Source organism: Ambystoma mexicanum, chromosome 2p, assembly GCF_040938575.1.
Source record: "Ambystoma mexicanum isolate Mex_15411 chromosome 2p, UKY_AmexF1_1, whole genome shotgun sequence".
Lineage (NCBI taxonomy): Eukaryota > Metazoa > Chordata > Amphibia > Caudata > Ambystomatidae > Ambystoma > Ambystoma mexicanum.
Window position 1 is genome coordinate 7,337,995 of NC_090923.1, and position 22,205 is coordinate 7,360,199.

The following is a 22,205-nucleotide window of genomic DNA, read 5'->3' on the forward strand; positions in this document are numbered from 1 at the left end:
TTATTACGTGCATCTACAGACTGTGCAAATAAAACTGTTCATTTCTGGAACAGAGCCCTGAAACACGTGTCACCAATACAGGGCTATCAATGTAGCATGCATTTTGAACTGAGTGTGACAATAAACACTTGTTCAGAATCATGCAATTCCTTTGTGTGGCGCATTCCTATACAGGAAGGTGTTTTTCTTCATTATGATTCAAGTTTAGAGGTGGGGTCTGGGCCTCTAACCCTCCTGGAAGTGTGACACATTCATAGACGATTAAGTTATAATTGGGTTGCAGAGTAACTTCAAGTTGTTGAATAATTAACACCAAGTTTTCAGTATATAACCTGTAAATTGGATTCACAAAAAGTATCACACGCATTACTCCACACCCCCACACATTTTAGCTGTAGAATCTTGTGGTTACTACATCTGGTTCTCAGCAGCTTATAGTCCATTGCCGAATTCATCATTGGTGCAGAGAAAAAAATATCATGAATTACAGTGGTAAACACACCTGAACCAAGTAAAGTGATCTGAGTCATTCTTCAAAAGATCTCAACCATTATGAAGACCCCATGTCTCTAAAAAGTGTCCCCATATGCGACCCTGTTGTATTCATTCTCTGCCAGATTCAGATTTGTAGAGGGTGGAAGTTCAGAAAAAAATACCTTCAGCTTAAGCTTACGTATTAATTTGTGTAGTTCGTCTTGAGTATTAAACCTACTGGTACTATACGTGGGCACATCCTTCAGACCTTTTTTAAGTCTTTGAATTTCATGATTAGACAGTCTCCTTTTGGATAAGTTAACCACTAATTCCGCTATGTTTGGAATCTGGTTTGCATTCCTTGATTTCTTTCCTTGGCCCCCTCCTCGTCCTTTTCCTTTTTGATTAGTGGTTTTTCTTGTTGCACCTGAAGTGCTTGCTGTTTGACTATCTGTTGTTGTGTTGTCTCTTGGTTCTGTGGTATCAGATTTGGAACTGCTATTATCTGTGGATGTCTTACTGGGTCTAGCTCCTTGAAACTGACACTTGGCGGCCCATGTCTAGACCTGATTATTTAAATATTCATATGTATCCCGCTTAAATTTCTTAACCTTACAGGCTTCTAGATCTGTGTATCCTTCTAATTTGGTATTAATGTCTAACAATATTTCGCTGAAAGAAGCTGCATCCGTCAAATCAGTGATTTCTTAACTCAATGTTTCAATTTCTTTGTCAAGTTGTGCTATGTTGTGAGATAATTCTTGAATAGTCAATAGAGTTAAGTCCAGGGAACATTTGTTCAATATCTGCTCCCATCTGGCCACAAAATCTTTGCTTTCTTTACAAAGGGTTGGTCATAACGGAACCCTTAGTCCTCTCGGAATCCTTTGAGCTTTGTAATATCTTCCTAATGTAGCTGAGTTAAGTTTCCTATTAATTGCTTTGTGAATTGCGTATTGTAAGTGCTTGATTTTGCTTTGCGGATTAGTAGTAGCTGTGCTTGATATAGTCGTCTCCTTGATCAGTCTTAGGATCGCATCTGCTTTGTCAGCTGTGAAGCCGAGTGTGGTTGCTCTATTCTCTGTAAGATGATCAATTTCCTCATAAGACATGTTAGGGGTGCGTCCACTCATAGAAATACACAGATGTAATTTATAAGAGTGGGGGGTGTGCACAGCAATTTTTTCAATGTATTCCTTAATTATTTGTTGAATTTGTGTCTGCGTGGGGTGCAAACCCAGTAAAAAAGGTGCCTCCGTGAACAGCACTCCAAAATAGTGAGAAAAGGGCCTTGGCTAATGAGCCAGCAGGGTGGGCTACACTCCCTAGATAATACAGATCAGCCATGACCTAGTATAAGGGGTCACAATTATGATTATATTTTTACACTGTCCTATGCATCTAGACAATATTCTGATGAGTTTGTTCTATACGAACTATGTGTCAACATACATGCACTATTTTGTTGGATATTCACTTCACTTTTCCCACCCCAACATGGCTGTCCTGAACATATGGTCCAGCTCCATGGTAACTGTAAAGACTGGTAGGGGGTGTCTGTACTCCTGCTCCCTATATGGTGGAAGAGAGGCACAGAAGACCCCAGCCAAGATTCTCTAATACGGTAGCAATGGACGAGCAATCAAGGCCTAGCTTCTCGGGAGGTGATGCAGGCTGGTTCTTAAGTACAGTGTAGTCCCTAAGCCCCCACAAAGGAATGTCCACACACTGTATTGGTTAGAACACAGTCTTTATATAATTAATATTCAAGGTTATGTACACTTATCATAATAACTCACTTTGTACTTAGGAAAATCAACAATGGCAAATATATACAGTTCTAAAGTGGTACCACCCTTTGTATTAGATCTCATGAAAAGTGCATCAACAATACTGTAATCATGTCACACAGATCAATAGAGTGAAACCAGCAATAGAGAGAGGAGAGAAAATAAGAGGCTGAGCAATAGGCAGAATACTGGCCCTTAACACTAGACACAGTTCTGTGTTGAGATCCCCCCCCACCTGGGCAACCTGTAAAATATAGATATAGCACAAGCCCAGTCCATATATTGTTCTGCAAGTCTTATTCCCTCCTATAATGTTTTTACCCCCCCAATGTACCTGGTGGAGTCGAGTTCTTCGAAGAGGCCTCGATAGATCCTTCTTGAGCGACCCCCTTTCAAGCGGGAGTCACGGATCGTCGAGAGGCGTCGAGGAACTCGGCGTTCGGTGTCGGGGAATCGACGGCCCTTCTTGAATGTCTTCCCTTTCAAGCGGGAGACACGGGGCGTCGAACGTCCGACAACAAACAGGGTAGAACGGCGTCGATGAGGCGGCAGCTTCGATCCAAGCGGTGCTCGTCGACGACGGAGCGTTGGCGTCCTGCAAGGCGGAGGCGTGCGGGGCACCTCGATGACAATTGTTCTGGACCGCAAAGATTGTGGAGACGGAGGCCCAGCAAGGGCGTCGAGTCGTTCGAGTCTTTGTGGTCTTCGGGTGGCGGGAAACCCACCGGCAGGTTTCTCCTCGGCGCGTTGGTCGTCCTCGACTTTCTCCGGCAGGATAGAGCGGTCGACGATGCGGACGAGGGAATCCTTCGATTCAAATGTTCTTAGGCAAGGAGCGGACGACTCTGGTCGTCGGCGGCACGGCGTCAAGTGGTTCCCACGGCTGGGCAACACAACTTCGACGGGCCTCCCGCGGTTACACAGACCTGCGAACCCTGGTCGACGGCAATGGACTTCGATGGCGGCGATGTCCGGGTGCTACACTTCGATCTCCTCGGCGGTCCCGTCTCGGGTCGGCAGCCTTTCGAGGGTCTGACATCCAGGGCGCTTCGGCGAAGATGTAGCGGTGCTCGATGATCCCTCGGAGCACGGGAAGAGGGCGCCTTACCAGGTCCTCTCTCGGGTCAGTCTTCGACGAATTCGGCAACCTTCAGATCTGTCGAAGCAAATGCCACAGCAAGTCTTCTTCTTCCAGCTGGACGTCGAGGATCAGCAATTCCAGTTACTCTTGAGTGGAGACTCAGCTTCTGAACGCTTCTGAACAATTTCCAGTAGTGAGAGGTCCCCAGGTATACTATTCTGTCTCTCATCCACACTGCTGGCACACACACAGCAGCCAATCACACAGAAGGGCATTCATGCAGTCAGTCAGCCAATCAGGCACACAGTGCATTCAGGCCACACTCCTCCCTTTCAGACACTCACAACAAGGAATGTGGATTGGGACAAGTACCCAGCCATTCAACACTACACACTGCATTCAGGCCAGTTTCGGGCAGGGCTGTCTCAGTCTTTGTCTCACATGCCAGAAACCAGGCAACCACAACAAGGATTGTATATTGGTCACACACTCCATTCACCCAGGTCCCACCCACAGGAGGTACCCACAACATACAGTCACTGGGAAGGCTCCAGTCAGTCTAGCTGGGCCTTCACAACAACACCATATATGGAACTTCCACCCAACAGCCAGTCAGGGGGAAGGGACAGAGTCAGGGCTTCCCAGGACTTTGGGAAAACAAGGTAACAGGCAATAGAAAGCAAGAGGCCACAGGGGCCTATCAGGAATCAACTGATCCCAATGGCAGGGCCTGGGTATCCCAAAATGGAGGACACCCAGAGCACCTGTCAAATTCAGCATGGAGCTGCCACCAGCCCATACCCTGCTCTGTGGGCCACCCACAGGTGCCCAAAAACATACAGTAGGGGCACAGGGTTGTACCCCTACCCATGGGTGCCATAAGGGTATCCCATGGGTCTGTTCACCAAACCAAAAGAGAGAGCTGCACTGCCAGGAGTCCCACATGGACTCCTGGGCAGAAAACACGACAGAACACTCGATAAAAAGCAGTAAAGGACAAGGATTCAGAGGCCCTGTCCCTCTGATGCATTTCCAGCATCACAGTAACCATGAGTTTACATTTACAGTAACGCACAACTACAGACTTTTTTGCTGGGTGTTGGCGTTTCACTGCAGGAATGCGATTTGAGTATTTCGAACTCTGGTTAGTTATACACTATTCTATTCACAATATAAGGCATGTACACGTATTAAACGAGTGCTGATTTACACCTAGGACGTGCACACGATTATCGGCACAGCCAGCATGAAGAATTCGTACAGTGCCCCGCACGAAGTCTACATAATACCAAACCTTTGGGTAAGATGCACTTTATACTGTCATCTAAATACATGATAGTGTCAGACAAGTTTTACATTTAGCCCTTATTAACAGTGACGAGCGGACACAAAGATAGCATAGCTGAACATTCTTTCTCCATGGATGACGGAGACTCCTTCACAGAACGTAAGCTACACTTACTAAGTATGTAGGTCAGTAGAGAGATTTTCAATATAGGTAGATTATTCACTCTACAGAACAAATTATGAGTCAGTTACCATATGTACAGCATTTAACAGGACTTTTTTTACTTTCCTTTTTGGTGCACCGCTACATGGGTACTCCACAATACGTATGTATATGCTTCATATCGTTTCAATATCCATTTGTTATTTGGGGTAAATGCATTGAATAATGTGAATTTATTTGAATAGCGAGTTGCGAACACACTGAATATTCTGACGAAATGGAAATATTTATTTTAATTTTAGTTTTACTTTGGTTCTTTCAATATCATGATTTCGAGCTTCTTGATAAAGATGGAACCGGCCCTGATGAAAGACTGTGATGTACGAAATGCATGGGCCCTTGTCTAGGCAAAGTTGAAAATAACGACAATTGAGTAAAGAGATTGATTGAAGAATAAATCACAACTGGTGTGAAGAAACACAAATCAGTGTAATTTATCAAGATTAAGGAAGTCAAAAAATATATTCATGTTTTTTGTCATTTGGGAGTGTCGCTAGCTCATTACCAAGGTCCTTTTCTCACTAGTGAAGACAGTGGCGATTTCTCCTCTCCTGGTGAAGGGATCAACTCAATTTCACTGCATCTCGTCGCAAGGCAGAGGAAGGCACAGCAGCAGTGCACCCACGAAGTTGGGCGACACGGTGCCCATGTGTACACGGGTTCAGGCATACTCTTCTAATTCCAGACCTAGGGCACCTAGGTGTATGAAACACGGCTAGAGAGTGCCTTGGACCAGTACTTACAATCTCCAAAGTCTCAAGAGTTAACTCGAGGCGGTGGCAGGTCCGGGGCAAAGGTCCTGCGCAAGCTGGTCAGTTCACTGGTTGGCCCAGGGACACATCCGAAAAGGCTCACTTGCAGGTAAAGGTGGAGGTGCTGTGAATAGTTGTTCCCACTATTTAAATGGGTTGAAGCGCCTTTGCAGACCTAGTTCGATCAGAGGCAGAAGGGTCCTGCGGGACAACAGCGGGCTCATGGTGCCAAACTTTCCAGTGAGTCACCAGCGGTTCCTTGACTCAGCTTCTTAGCTTCAGGATGCATGGGTCCTATCCTAGGTTCAGTGAGAACTCAAGAGATTGACCTGGTGTGGGTGTTTGGGCCCTTATATTATCCAGAATCTCCTTCGTACCAAAATGAAGAGGACCCAATGAGAGACCTGCTCACATACAGCCATGCCAGACGTGGACCAATCACAGACTGCGGTGGTCCCAGTCATTCCCAGCACACCAGACTCTCTGGCACCCAGGATGTGTATTGGAACTAGACAGTCCAGCCCACATCCTGGAGGCACAAACACAAGGTATGCAGAAGCCTGCGAAAGGTTGCAGGTTCGTGGGAGAATGCATGACCAAATAAGCACTGGCCCGTGTCAGCTCCACCTGGGGAAGGCAAAGGGACAAGATGGCCAAAGGTAAGAACAAAGGATCTTGTGGAATGGCTATTTTGGGGCCAAGCCACTGTCCAAGGCCAAACGTGGTAAACGCGATATGGACCGAAAGAAAGGGTTAAACATATGTGAAATTAACAGTTGTCAACAGCTCTGTCCAAGGCACATCTGTAGTTCTACATAAATCATTTGAGGGTGTCTAGGGCCTTAGAAAATGAAATGAAAGGAAGACCCCCGCGCACTATACTGTAAGGAACTTTCTGCACTGGTAAACATGTTGCAGAGAACTTGCAACAAAGTGAAAGACTAAGGGAAACCAAGTCTCCCAGTACTGACTGTCTTCAAGGGCATGTCAGTTTCCACATAACAAAGTGATCGAAAATTCAGCGGAGTGCAGCAGAAGCCTGGGCTCCACTGGCAAAAATCAGGCTAAGATGGTCCGACAACAGCAACAAGTTGGGGGAGGGGGGCCCAACTGGAGGGAAAATTACATGTAAATGGAAATCTTTCCTATCAGCGTGCACACGCACATACACGCACGCAAGTACATACATTGTATTTCTTGAAGTTGCAAGAAGGGGAAGCCAAAAAGGGAATTGATTGCATCGGTTCTCCTAAAACTACTGCTTGGGTCCCATACCGGAATGCTCATAGTTTCTCATATAGTCTGTCACACAACGAATAATCTAGGACTGTCTGACCTCATCATGGGGTGACTAACTATGCATACTATTCACAAGTACATAAATCTTATTCCAGGATCAATGCCATATAGGACACAATCAACTGGTGTGTAATCCGTAAATGGTGCTGATCTCTTCTTGGATATTTACAATGTTGGGGCTGCATTCCCATTGGTTACTGGAGATGTCATGAAAGCAATCCTTGCTCACAGTGCAGCGGGTACAGGGGCTGCTGAGATGCAACCTAGGGTGCAATAATCAGAGTCCACAAAAAAGGGGGGTCTGGACCGGGTTATGGGACACTGGCAAGTAACAGGCCCATTTACACCCACTCAACAATGAAACCGTGTGTCTTCCCCCTCCTGAACGCTACCCAGTGGTATATATAAAAGGCAACAAAAGTGGTATCCCTTTGGCAAATTATCTTCAGTACATGGCAATGGGGCATATGTATAAAAAAAAAGTAGGAGGGGAGTCTACCGTACAATTTGCCTTATTGCTTTCTATCAGTTTGTGTTTGGGTGAATATACATTTGCCTAAATGTAAGGCAGTAATCTGTGATTACAAAATAGACAAACATGTGCCCGATTGGTGTCAAACTGCTGACCTAGTGTCAAGCACCTGCCTTTATCGTTTGTTTATGGAAATGTGGCGCTTTCAAACTACTTTAGTCATTTCTGAATAAATAAAATGGTAGAATGTATATGCACGGCCCTGATCATTAAAGTTCCCACTTAAATTGTGTTCACCCTGTGTTTCATTCTCCTATTCTTGGATACTAAAATAGTCTTCGTAAAAATCAATTCCTCTGTTCCTGCTGCATTTGCCTCCATCAGATTATGTTATCATCAGAGAACCACTACTCTGCCGTCTAGACTTTGTGTCCCCAATAGATGGCACCCTAGTATTCAAAGTCTTATAAGCTACTGTGTGAGTAATTAACTAGTGCACATCACAGCTACTGAGAACCAGTCTGCCTGGTACATGTGATGCCTGTGATTGTGTTGAAACATTCTCCTTTTATTTTAACAGGTGACTGATGCCCCAGAAATGCAACCGCAGTGACTGTTAGATTCTCTGGACTAATGCAGTGAAAAGCGTCATTATTAGAATATGCAACTTCCAAGCACCTGACAAGTGTGCAAGTTTGGCTTCCAGCTGTCAGGCTTCTGTCCATGCAACTCCTTCCTGGCTACATCCAGTAACCAAGCTTGTTTCTTCCGTCAATCCTGGGGTTGAGGGATAGTGGGCATGACAACCACAATGTTTGATGTGCAGTAAGAAAAGACATTTTTTTTTACTAGTATTCCTGATAACACACATGTGAGTGTTAATTTTATATGCATTCTGAATGTAAAGGTAGTTTCTAATGTGACTGGACAAAATGTATCCTTGGGCTGAATGTTTTAAAACTTTCAGTCAGAGGAAAAATCGTGTTTGTCACCAGAAATGTTCTTCACACGAGAGAGCTCATTTGTGCTCTGAATTTGGCAAAGATTCAGTGGGACGTGTCCTCTTATTTAGCACCTGACACAATGAACTGACAAGAAACCGTGCACATGCACAGAATATGGGAAAAGTTGCCATCTCAAGAAGATAGATATTGCTCACGTGAGAAAATGGGTGAAAAACCTTATCAGTTCACTGAATTTGAGAATAGTGTCCATTTGCATGATACACCTGTCTGCCTCCAAACAATGCATACAGGTGAAACACAACACCTGTGCACTGAATGTGGGAAAGGGTTTGCTCAGAAGGAACATCTTACTATCCACCAGAGAACACACATAGGTGAGAAACCTCATGAGTGCACTGAATGTGGGAAAGGGTTCGCTGGGAAACAAGATCTTACTCGTCGCCAGAGAACACATGCAGGTGGGAAACCTCATGTGTGTACTGAATGTGGGAAAGGGTTTGCTAGGAAGGAAGGTCTTATTTGCCACCAGAGAACACATACAGGCGAGAAACCTCATGTGTGTACTGAATGTGGGAAAGGGTTTGCTAGGAAGGAAGTTCTTATTTGCCACCAGAGAACACATACAGGTGAGAAACCTCATGTGTGCACTGAATGTGGGAAAGGGTTTGCTCTGAAGGGAGCTCTTAAAATCCACCAGAGAGCACATACAGGTGAGAAACCTCATGTGTGCACTGAATGTGGGAAAGTGTTTGCTCAGAAGGGACATCTTATTAGCCACCAGAGAACACATACAGGTGAGAAACTGTATGAGTGCACTGAATGTGGGAAAGGGTTTGCTAGGAAACAAGATCTTACTCGTCACCAGAGAACACATACAGATGAGAAACCTCATGAGTGCACTGAATGTGGGAAAGGGTTTGCTCTGAAGAGAGGTCTTATTCACCACCAGAGAACCCATACAGGCGAGAAACCTCATGTGTGTACTGAATGCGGGAAAGGGTTTGCTGAGAAGGGAAGTCTTATTAACCACCAGAGAACACATACAGGTGAGAAACCTCATGAGTGCACTGAATGTGGGAAAGGGTTTGCTCTGAAGGGAGATCTTACTATCCACCAGAGAACACATACAGGTGAGAAACCTCATGTGTGCACTGAATGTGGGAAAGGGTTTGCTCAGAAGGGAGCTCTTATTCACCACCAGAGAACACATACAGGTGAGAAACTGTATGAGTGCACTGAATGTGGGAAAGGGTTGGCTGGTAAACAAGATATTGCTCGTCACCAGAGAATACATACAGGTGAGACGCCTCATGAATGCACTGAATGTGGGAAAGGGTTTGCTGGGAAACAAGAAGGGACAACTTATTTGTCACCAGAGAATACATACAGGTGAGAAACCGCATGTGTGCACTGAATGCGGGAAAGGGTTTGCTCTGAAGGGAGCCCTTACCATCCACCAGAGAACACATACAGGTGTGAAACCTCATGAGTGCGCTGAATGTGGGAAAGGGTTTGCTCTGAAGGGAGCCCTTACCATCCACCAGAGAACACATACAGGTGTGAAACCTCATGAGTGCGCTGAATGTGGGAAAGGGTTTGCTGGGAAACAAGATCTTACTCGTCACCAGAGAACACATACAGGTGTGAAACCTCATGAGTGCACTGAATGTGGGAAAGGGTTTGCTGGGAAACAAGCTCTTACTCGTCATCAGAGAACACATACAGGTGAGAAACCTCATGAGTGCACTGAATGGGGAAAGGGTTTGCTTGGAAACAAGACCTTAAGCACCACCAGCGAACACATACAGTTGAGAAACGTCATGTGTGCCCAGAAATTGTGTGTGCAGAACATGGAAAGAGCTGCATTGTGAACAGTAACCTTATTAGGCACCAGATAAACATGTGTGAGGCATGATTGCAGTGTAGTGAATGTGGAAAATACTCCAGTGTTCTCATCTGCCAGACGAGAGGACACGTGGTGAAGTCCCCTCTGCAATTGAAGCTTCAGAGAGGAGGTGGTGATTCTTCAATGGGCCTGACTTTGGCATGGCTATTTACTAAAACTGTGAACTTATCACCACAGCTGTTCCCAGTTTCCTTTGGCACACAAATGGTGGCTGATTATGATTGGTTGAATTCCTGCTATTTCAAATGCAGACCTTATGGAATATTCTAAAAGGAGACTGTACTTTCTGTACTAAGATACCCATCCTATACAACACTTTGCCTAAGGAACTCATGCAGATTAATGTGCAACAGCATTTTGAAAACGTTTAAAGACTCAGTAGTTGAATCAATAACTATAGACACTCTTTGGATTTATTTGGGAAACTGTCCTATGAATTATTTTCTAAGTGGCCACCTAGCACTAAATGAATAGTCATTTGTGTAGATGGTGCAAGAGAACATATGCAGATGAGAGCCCGTGTTGGTGAAGTTATTGTGGGAAACCTTTCTAATTCTCTTGGACCTCTATGTTGCCTTTGACGCCATTGATCATCAGCTCCTGCTTAATCTATGAGATGCCTGCACTGGGATTCAGACTTATCCTTTGTAAAATCCTTGCAGGATAATAGAACATTAGCGGTTACGATGCTGCATTTGATATCAGAGTCCCTTATTAACAGGATGATCCTCTTCTGCTTATTTGGGAGCTCAGCAAAGGTATCACTATACCAGCTGTCTGATAACTGTGAACGAGTGAATGGTTTCTCAGTGACTGACCAGTATATATTGGTTGTTGGGGTTGCACCGGGCACTTGGCATGCTTCCCTGACATTCCTCCGAGCTTGGTGCTCACGCCATCTGCCTGTGAGCTCTCACTTGTATCTGAGATGCTGTGGCTGGCAGCAGTTTATTCCCAGATTAAAAGAATAGTGTGCTCTAAAATATTATTGGCTAAAAAGATGGCCCATAATCAAAAATATATCTAAAATATATTTTTAAACAAAGTCCCTATGTAAAGTATTGAGCAAATGAAGCTCAAACTCAAAAATGTGAAGCACTAGGAGGCATCCATTTTGTGAAATGGATGCCTCCTGTGCTTGCCCTTGCGGCACTAATGAAGCAAAAGCCAGCCAGCTGTAAAAAACAAAAGCTACCACTGGGTGGCTTTTGCTTCAATGGTGCTGGAGACCAGAGACTGCAGGCAGGAAAGCTGCATCTGGGTAAGGGCTTATTTCTTTTTTTAACTTAGCACTAGCTGCAGTTTTCTTTCCAAGTTTGGAGGAGCCTGGAAAACTTAGAAAGAAAACCGCAGCTTTTAAAATGTTGTATTTATGTTTGTGGTGGCTTCTGCTTGTAGCCCCCTGGGCTCCAAGCGGAGGCTACCGCAAACATAAATACAACGTTGTATTATTTGAAAACGCTGTGATTTTCATTCCAAATTTCTCGCGTTCCTCTGAGCCGGGGGAGCCCGAGAAACTTAGAAAGAAAAAACGCAGCATTTTTAAATACAACCGCGTTCTATTTCTGCCTCCCATGGATTTCACTTTCAGTCTCCTGGGCTCCCCCAGGGTAGCCCAGAAGACTCCAAGCGAAAGGTGCCGCAGTGAGAAATGCAACATTGTTGTATTTGCTAATTCCGCTGTATTTACAAATACAGGAACGTTATTATTCTGACAGCGGCGGCTTTCGCCTGGTGTCTCCTGGAGCCCAGGAGACTCCACGCGAAAGCCGCCACGGTCAGAAATACGTTCTTGTATTTGATTTCCGTGGTTTTCCAACCAAGGCAATCACAAATACAACAAATTGTATTTGTAATTGCTGTCCCTTTGCTTTTTGCCTTCATTTTGTTTTCTGTGCTTCCCTGGGCTTGGGGAGCACCGAAAACGTAAAATGAAAGTGAAGGCAGCCTCCCCAGATCATGCAGCTCTGCTCTGGCTGCCGTAAACAAAAGCTCCCATTAGGGGACTTTTGCTGCTTGTTTAGTGCCGCCAGGGCAGAGCTTAACATGAGCTGAGGAGGCTGCCTGAAATGGCAAAATGGATGCTCCCATGTAAACGCTTTGAGCCTTGTTTGCTCAATGGTTTACATAGGAACTTTCATTAATATACGTTTAAAGTATGTTTTAGACTATTGCCCATCTCTTAAGGCAATTTTAGAGAGCACTATTCCTTTAAGTTGCTGCACAATAACCTCCCATTTCTTAACCTTCATACTCACTTGCTATAGCCCTCATTATTTCCAGATGTGACTATGGCGATGCCATTTATTCTGTGCACCCTGGCATATGTGACTGACTTCAGGTGGCACAGAACGTGCCAACCTGCTTCTTTCAGGTGTTCAGAAATGTGACCATATCACTCTGGTCTGTTACAATCTGCACTGGCTAATGCGAGAGGTCATGTGACCGCTCATTGGGTTTAAGGTGCTGTGTCTATCCGATTGTGTACTGTATGGCACACTTTCCCCCTTTTCTACAGTCCATCCTTCCACCCTTGTCCTGCCTGTATTTTTAGTTCTACCCCTCTAGACGAGGATTTCCTGTTTTAGAAGGTAACCAGGTGGTGTAGCTTTTTGGGTTTTAGCTCCTCCTATCTGGAATGCCTTCTAAGAATGCACGCCACCACAGACCATGTGACCTTTGGATGAATAAGTACCACAGAGAAAGCTTTCTTAGTTTTTTTAAAGAAGGCATCTCTTAATCCCAGCCCTACAGATAAGCGGTGTATTGATCACATTTACTCCCCAAGAATTGTCGAACACTCTCAATGTAAAAGTAGCAATGCTCCCAGCTATAACATCGGAAGCAATGGGCACATAGCTGCCGGCTTTCCTGATTTCACCCCTCAGTTCAATGGATATGTTCAGCCCGGTGATACCAGCCACGCTTCACCACTCGGAGGTGTTCTACAGGTGTTACTGACTGATATGTAGAGAAACTGTAAAGGAAGAAGGCATATTTTCTTTTACATGAATTGCTAGATACAGAGATGCGTGAAAAACAGACAATTACATTTCTTTCAGCTTAAGTAAAAAAATTCTACTGAAAATGAGAATCCTACTTTTACACCCCCATAAAGTAATATTACTTTCAACTTCACAACATATGGATTAAAACATTCCACATTGGAGCCCTCCTTAATACACTGGGAGAAAGTTGCATTCTCATATGGCTAATTAGACTAAGCTTGGCAACACACATGTTAAAAGGCTTTGGCAGCACATTCTGCGACACTCCACTCCTTTTCCCCTCAGGACCCCCTCTAGTGTATTACACTATTGCCTATCACTAGTGGAACACTCTTCCCCTCAGGACCCCCTCTAGTGTATTACACTATTGCCCGTCTCTAGTGGAACACTCTTCCCCCTCAGGATTCCCTCTAGTGTATTACACTATTGCCTATCTCTAGTGGAACACTCTTCCCCCTCAGGATTCCCTCTAGTGTATTACACTGTTGCCTCTCTCTAGAGGAACACTCTTCTCCTCAGGATCCCCTTTAGAGTATTACACGATTGCCTGTCTCTAGTGGAACACACTTCCCCTCAGGATCCCCTCTAGTGTATTACACTATTGCCTGTCTCTAGTGGAACACTCTTCTCCTCAGGATCCCCTCTAGTGTATTGCACTGTTGCCAAGACTCTTCTCAGAATCCCCTCTGGTGTATTTCACGGTTTCCTATATCTACAATATGGAGGTGCAGTTACATAAGCGGGAGGGTGAAGGCCCTCTGTCAAAGCACTGTCTTATAAGAAACTGGCCTGGTGTGAAGGGCCTGGAGAAGATGGCAAGAGTTCCATTATATTATGTGGACGTGTGTTTTAGAAAAGTGACATTTTATGAATAGAGTAAAAAGGACACTTGGAATAGAATTGTGAGACAATGAAATCCATGAAAACATGGAAATGAAATGGTGCGTTTCTGTCTGAAATGAACGTGTTATGGGTGTAATGATATCCTAGCCGTGCTCTCTGAATTCTGAGCAGGAATAGTCGAAACAAATGTTTACCAAATTAAAGTAATCCTGGAAAACTGACAAGCTGAATTTAGACGTTACCCACCGGTGTTCACACATTGAATGAAATGCTGATTTAAAAGAATATTGCACTTCAGCCAATATGTCGTGGTGTTACATTACACATAAATCTTTAGTAGAACCTACATTTGTATGGTAAATCTGTTTATTTTCTGTCTTTACTCTGGAGTAAACTGATTCCTGTAACAGAGGCGATTGATGTGTTCTAGGTAGTGGGTGGCTGTCTTTATTTCTTTATGTTAGAATGAATGTGATTGTCAACTTTTTAAGCGTTCTTATCATGTTTGTATCTCTCCGAATTTTCCTTGAGGCTACACGATTCTGACTGCAATAGGAATATTGGTATATGCAATGATCAATTCAGCCAATGTATGATATGATATTTTATTTGTCAATGCAAGGGAGGGGAACGGGAGAACACATAACGACGATCTTACTAGGCCCAGTGTCATCGAGTACACGCAAGTGCATGGGAAAGGGAACAGGGAAAAACTGCCTGGAAGGGGGAGATTGGAAGTGCGGAGTAGATTAAAAAATAATAAATAGAACATGGAGGCAATAAACAGTGGTAGTGCAGCCGGCAAGTGCTGTGTATAAGGCAGCAGACTGGGTAAGTCTGATAAGGAAAAGTGGGGGGCGGGGCTGTATGGGTACAGATACAGTCCCCAGTGCAAGGAGTGGCCAGGAGGCAGTGCAGGATGTTAGCAGGGTGAACAGGTACCTGAGCCCAGGGGACAGAGGGTGGCCAGGTGCACAGTGCCAAGAGAGAGCAGCAAGGGAGAGGGGGAGCAAAGTCAGACGCAAAGAGGAAGGTCTTGAGGTTCTCCCGAAACCGGAGATGGTTCTCCTCATGTTTTAGAGTGGCAGGGAGGCTGTTCCAGAGGGAGGCCCCAGCCGAAGAATGAGATCTACCCCCAGCTCGTTTCTTTGAAAAACAATTGACCCGCAGGGAGTTAGTGGTACAGGAGCGAAGAGCTCGAGAGGGGAGGTATTTGCGGAGGGATAGCTGAAGGTATTTTGGCCCCAGGCCCCAGAAAGTCTTGTGTAAACATGTACACAGTGTGATTTGTGCTGATTGGACATTGGGTGCTCTGAAAATACAGGGGAAGATGATGATGATGTATTATATTGTATTTGGCTATTTTTATAGCGCTCTTCCCCATTTGTATGACCTCAATGTGCTTTTACCAGAATGGAACGCCCTCCGTGACCGTAGTCCATATGTCAAGGAAAGTTATAGAGGTTTAGGTTAGGAGGTGTGTGTGTGTTATATATATTTTTTGTCGGACTTGGGTGGCTGGCCTGGCTCGACTAAGCAGCCTGAATGGTCTAGGCATGTGGGAGGGCGCTGTTGGAGGTTGTAATGGAGAGCTATTGTTGAGAGATTCGGTGTGTGGCTGGCTATACTGAATTTCTTTTCGTTTGTAGTCGCTGTATGCTAGTGGCAGAGGTGTTGAGGTACGTCTGGTGTTTCAATGTGGACAGTTGTATGTGCTGCTAGACCGGAAAGCATAGCTGTAGCTGCATTCTATGGTGCATGGGTGCTTGGTCGTGCCTGCGGCCTGTGTCCACATATGTGGTGTAGGTCTACATACCGAAGGGCGTCAGGGATTATACACACTGTGGCCTTCGGAGTTGTATGGCTGGTGTGATCCCCGTTCAGAGCAGACGGCAGGGTCTTGTCATTCATGGTCTCTCAGTGAAAAGTGTCCTAGGATGCGCCGGGCATGGGTGGGTATATTGTGCTGTCTTAGTGATGGGTGTGGGCTGCCATGGGCTATTTATCTCATTGTTCGTGGTCTCTCTGGAATAGTTGTTTACCAACCTTTTCCCACACAGAGGTGCTATATCTTGAAGTCCAATAACCCAGAGTCTGTGTGTGCTAAACCCATGCTGTAGTAGGCTTCCCATAGCAGGTCACCTTGATCTGCTCATTGTGTGTACTCACTGGATGAACAAGTTACTTGCCACTGGTAACGTTCTTACGACTGCATGTTCTGCCCACGTATTCCTTATCTTAAGATATTTCCAATATCCAGCTTAGCTGCTTCGGAAGAGTTTTCCAGCAGAGGGCTCTGATCTTGATGTCCCTCGGAGGCCTCTGTCTCGATGTCGACGTCACTGAAGGCACACATAGTGCGCGCAGCATCCGTTGGCTTCAGTTCTGTTTTTACTACAACTCCTAGGTGTTGGCACACCTCTAAAAGCACACCACTACTTCCAGGAAGGACAGAAAGTGTGATAGGTGACGCAGAGGAGAAAATGGCACACGATGGAACACACAGAAAAGGGTTCAGCGGCTACTTATGGCAGATTTACCACTATCAAATGATCAAAAACTACTGTGGGAAGCACTCGCAGTTCTGGCTGCACCCCTGTAGTGTATAACTACTGCAGGTGAGAAACATTCACACAAGACTCATTAGATCCAACTCTTCCTTTTTAAAAATAATATAGATTTTTGTTTATTTCAATGTTTTTGCAAGGCATCCTGTGTTGGCCAATGCATTAGGACTGGGGAGTCCATCTTCAGGGCCTCTCACTGTGAACCATTATGATACAAACAAATGAACGTATGAAGTGTCTCCTCCACAGGAGATAATCTTTTAGAAATAATACTACAATTGTTCAACAACATGCCTGTATACATGTCATATGACATGGTCTATGTTGGTAAACAGACAAAAAGAATATAGAAATAAATGCCCTGGTGTGCGTCAACTGTTTCTAAAACCAATTCAAAGTGTACATAATCCAGAATTATATGGGATATATAAATATGCAACCAGGCCTGGTTATGAAGCAGTAAATGGGCACAAGGAACCTTATACAGATCCAATTTCACTAATATTCAAAGTAAAAAGAAACTGTGCTGCTTCAGTGTGTTCTGGCCTGCTGATCATGATGGCACCTGTTTTGCATTACGTTTGACTTTGTGATCAAATACCGCCCGGCCTCACGGAACAGAAAAGCTGATGCCTTATCGCGTTCTCCTGAAGTAACTGCCATCTCAGCGTTTCCTCTGTCCAAATTCCCAAACTCCATGGTGTGGCAAGAGATCCGAGTGCAAGCCCATCCCTAAGTACTGGAGAAGCTGCCTGTGATACCATTAGAGGGATTACCGTATGTAGAGGACAGGCTTTTCCTTTCTACTGATAAGGTGTGATTGAATGCATTACAGTGGTGTCAGGATTCGGTCAGTGCTCCCCCAGGAACCAAGCAGACAGGAGAAATGTTACAGCAATGGTGTTGGTCGCTGGGTGTGCCTCAATTCTGTTGAGGAAAATGTCATAATTCTGCGGGTAAGGCCCATTGGGCTTTGCGCGCCTGCAATATGTGCTTTTCATCTCTAGACACATTTAGCATTTAATATTCACTGTGGGATCAGCGTGATTATTTTTGTCTTTTTATCTGTGATGCAAGGGTGCAAATTGGAACTATTGGTGCTGCTAGTCCCCCTGGCTTTCTCCTTGCTTCCAGGGGCTCCCATTTTAAAATGGCCGACTGTCATGACCCTTGCCCCTGGCCCTTACTGGCAAGTCAGCCTTCCAGTTAGGACCAGGTCAAAGGCCTTAAATCCTCATCCAAGACTCTCTTGGAGTCAGTCCTGGCGCATAACCATCATGAAGACCAACATTAGAATGGGACTATTTACTAGGGATTATTTAACTTTTGGGGGGGGGAGACAGCCAACATGGAGGCACAAACATAGCTCAGTTACAAGGAACTGAGCTATGCGGTCTAGTCTTTTGGGTGTGGCAGGCCTGGGACTACTTTACCTGGACTACTTTGGTTGTGGCAGGCCTGGGACTATTTTACCTGGACTACTTTACCTGAGACTATTTAAACCACACCCAAACAGCAGAACATGCTTTGCGTGAAACCAAGGACCTGCAGAGAGAGAAAGAACACTGTGAAACTTACCTGCAACAGGATCCGGTCTTCAATCCATCGCTGACTTTAGGTCCACTCACCTGAAGGTACGAACTCCATCATCCGGCACTGCATGCATCCTGGAATACCATAACCTGGAAAGAGGAGAAAGAAACACAGCATTCGTAAGCGTTTACTCATGCTTCCTCCCAAATGAAGAAAGCCACACAATTCTTACCTGGGTACTCATCTCCTGGTCAGTATCATTGCTGGAATGTTACGGTGCTCAGCGAGGAACATTGCAACCTGCAAGGAGAGAAAAGACACAGGTTAGCAATATAAAATGCGAAACAGCGCCGTGCATCGCGCATTACTCACCGGACAGCATCGCGCACACTGTGCTTTCGTCTACCGGCCCATGCTCATCTTCAAACTGCATGACAACACCAAAATGCCTTTCCATACCTAAAAGGAAAGAAGCAAGACATTATTATTCGAACTAAGAGCAACATAAGAACTACATATAAAGACTGTAAAACAGCAAATCTACGGAGTCGCATCAGGCCTGGATTCCCACAGGGGGCTTGCACCAGTGAAGTCACTTGGTCGATGCTCGCTCCCCACATCTACGCGCCCCTGCAATGAGGAACAGGATGGAGAATCCACCTTTTACAATATTAAGGTGAGGAGAAGGCCCAAGGGGGTGGAAGGAGTTGAGGTCAAGGGAGGTGGGAAAACATAGAGACAATCTGGTATTGAATCCAGCTCTCCTATATTGCAGACCCATCTTTAACCAGAGGCCTTACCAAGGGACCGGGAGAGGGTTCGAGGGTGCAAATCATCCAACCAGGGCTGGGTGGCGTCCCCGTGGATACCAGATAAGCGTAACAGATATGCCATCTGTCTTCCAGCAGTAGCTCTCCTGCAAACCCTACAGTCTTTGTGATTGGGCACCCTGGGGCCTCATAAACCCATTTGGTGCCGGCAAGCTGGCCCCTAACTATGGCCCTCACCTAAGGCCCTGTCTGTGCCTGTCCGGGCCAAGGAGGGCCTGGTGGTCCTTCTCTGCACTTTGCCCCCTCTCAAAGTATGATTCTACCTCCAGACGTCATGACTGCTTCTCCATTGACATCGGACCTATGGATCACCACGCTCCATGCACACTTACTAGTGAGTGATGGCTGAACTATCTCTTTGCCTGCTCCACGAACTGAACTTTGTCATGTGCCTTTGTTCTCTGCCTTGCTGCCTCCCTGCCCACACCTAATCCTACCACTTCTCTCACTGCATTTGCACTATGTTTGAAAATCGATTTTAGCTCTGCCCTTTCATCTGTGCACCTCTTTTTTGGTTTGCATTTAAGTCCTATTTTTGAAAAGTCGCTTTCCTTTTGATTTTCACTTTTTGCCTTTTGTGTCTACTAGGCCACATGGTGGGTTTAGCTAGAACTGTGCAGTGCAGCCACTCTTCCTCATTCCTCTACTATCCTCTTTCGCCCCCTATGGATCTCACCATCTCTCCCATCTTCTCTACCTGCTACACTATCACCTTTCCCCCCCACTCTCAAAATCAGGAAGACAAAAGCACAAAAAGGACATCTTGAGTTAAACCCTGGCCTTACCATCCTGGACACCTAAGACAGCGCTTCTTCCAGAGAGGTTTTCGCTTACCTCCTCTTCTCTGTCTCCCATCTCATCGCCGCTCTTTCTCCTTCCACAACCTCTACCATTAACAGTGGCTCCAAGTGGGAAGTCCTCTTGGCTGGCTTCACATCTACACGTTGCTTCGTTAATGTCTACCACACAGGCACTATCTTGGGTCAGGGCCCTCAACCCAACCTCCTTCTCATTGACCAGATCCTACCAGTGTACCACGCCCTCGTACCCCTACTCAGAAAACTTTCAAAGGCAAAGACCTCCTTCACCTGGCAACTCTTAACGCCCGCTCAGCCAACAAACACTCCGCTGACATCTGCCTCCTCCTTCAAGACATTGATCTCGACATTCGCACTCTTACCGAGACTTGGTTCAATGCCAGCTCAGCCATTGCTTTTGACTCCCTCCTCCCTTACAGGCCTCCAGACACTACCACCCAGTTCCTCTCTGAATGGGATGATTTCTGTTCTTCCTTACTCTCCTCCCCCTCCAATCTCCTCCTCTTGGGGGCTTTCAACATCCAGTTGCACTCCCCTGTCGCAACATCTACTCTTCATTACGCTTCTGCACCTCTGTCCCTCTCCATTCTCCCTTCTGGTCCAACCCACTCTGCTGGACACACTCTTGACGCCCTCATTCACTCTGACCTCTCTTTTTCTCTTCTCCCCCCTTGTCAGACTATTCTCTTCTCTCCTCCCATTTGGGTACTTTGGCACTGTGACCGCACCCCCAAAAGCCCTGCCAACTTCATACACGAACATCTGCCCAAAGAAAAGTGTCAGTTTCTGCGTTCATCCCACCACACCCCCTACCACTGACTCTGCCCTCAGCAACCTCCATTTGTCCATTACCAATGCTCTTGACATTCTTGCCCTAGTCATAGGGATCCGCCTTAAACCCGCCTCTAAACGTAACACCTGGTATGATTCTGAACTTGCGCACCTGAAAACAAAGTGCACATTGGCCAAACGTAAGTGGCAAACCTCTGGTGCATCCTCTGACAAAATGGCCTGTCGTCTGCTCCAAAGGCAATACAGACTCCATCTGAGCCAAGAAAAGAGCCCACATACAGGCACGAATTTCCAGTGAATCCAACAACACGGCTGAACTTTTCAAGATCTGTTGGGAACTTGTCAACCCTTCCGCAGTCTCCTCCTCTTCCTCCTCCTCCCCTTCCCAGGCTCTCTGTAATGCTCTGGCCACTCACTTCTCCACAAAAACTCATGACATCCTGTACACTCTTGCTACTCACCGGCCCAGCCCTTGCCACTCCCCCTTGCCTCCCTTGGCTGTGCACCTTCCACATTCTTCCCCCTGCCCTGTTACACCTAAAGAGGGTAGCAGATTTGTCCGCTCCATGAAGGTCTCTTCTAAACAGGTTTCCCCTTGCTCATCCAGAACCATTAAGGACAACATTGGCTCTCTTGCTCCCACACTTGTTGATTTCTGTCATTATTATTTTGCCACTGGATCTTTGCCCTCCTCGCTCAAGCACTCCTTTGTGCATCCCCTCCTGAAAAAACCTTCAGCAGACCCTATCTGTCCAGCCAACTGCTGCTCTATTTCCATCACCCCCTTCCTGGGGAAACTTCTGCAGAAGCTGGCCTTGCCCCAACTCAGCTCGCACACAGAACCTGTTGGTGGTCTCCACGACCATCAATCTGGATTCCGAGCTTCCAGATGCACAAACTGCTCTTCTGAACTCCTGTGAAGAACTGCTTGCATCTCTTGACTCCAACTCCCCAGCTGTACAGATCGTACTCGATCTCTCCTCCACCTTTGACACGGTCAACCATTCCATCCTCATACAAAGGCTCCACGATACCCTTGGTATCTCGGACTGGGAACTGCAATGGCTGACATCCTTCCTATGTGACGCACGTCCTAGGTCATCCCAGGCTTCTTCTCTCCTCCTTCCTTCTCCACCTGTGGTGTCCCCCGGGGCTCTATCCTCTCCCCCTGGCTCCAACATCTATCGTTGCTCTGCTTGCTCGCCTCATCTCCTCTTTCTCTCCAGTGTTATGCTGATAACACACAACTCTTGTTCAAAGTTCCTGCTGACCCTTTTGCACCTTCCATCATCCCTGACTGCCTATCTGCCTTCTAATCCTGGTTCACTGCCAATGATCTCTGCCACAACCCCTGTTCCTCCTTCTTATCCTCGCTCTGGCCTTCCACAATGGGCTCTTCCCCCTGATCATTCCTCTGAAGACGGAAACCTTGGCGTCATCTTCGACTCCTCTCTCTCTTCTTCCTCCCTCACACTTAGCACATTGCCAAGAAGTCCCACTTTCAGCTCTTCCTTCTCAGAGGAATTCTCCCTTTTCTCACTTTCCGTAAGGGGCTCAAAGTTACC

General features: G+C 45.9%; 1 protein-coding gene across 1 annotated transcript in view; it reads left to right on the top strand.

Moving 5' to 3' along the window:
* Nucleotides 1-22,205, top strand: part of LOC138566129 (zinc finger protein 850-like) — a 286,511-nt gene that overhangs the window by 44,868 nt on the left and 219,438 nt on the right. The window contains exon 3 of the mRNA XM_069643133.1: nt 7,959-9,641. Within this exon, the coding sequence (XP_069499234.1) occupies nt 8,486-9,641 (1,156 nt within the window). The 5' untranslated portion in view covers nt 7,959-8,485. The remainder of the gene's footprint in view (nt 1-7,958; nt 9,642-22,205) is intronic.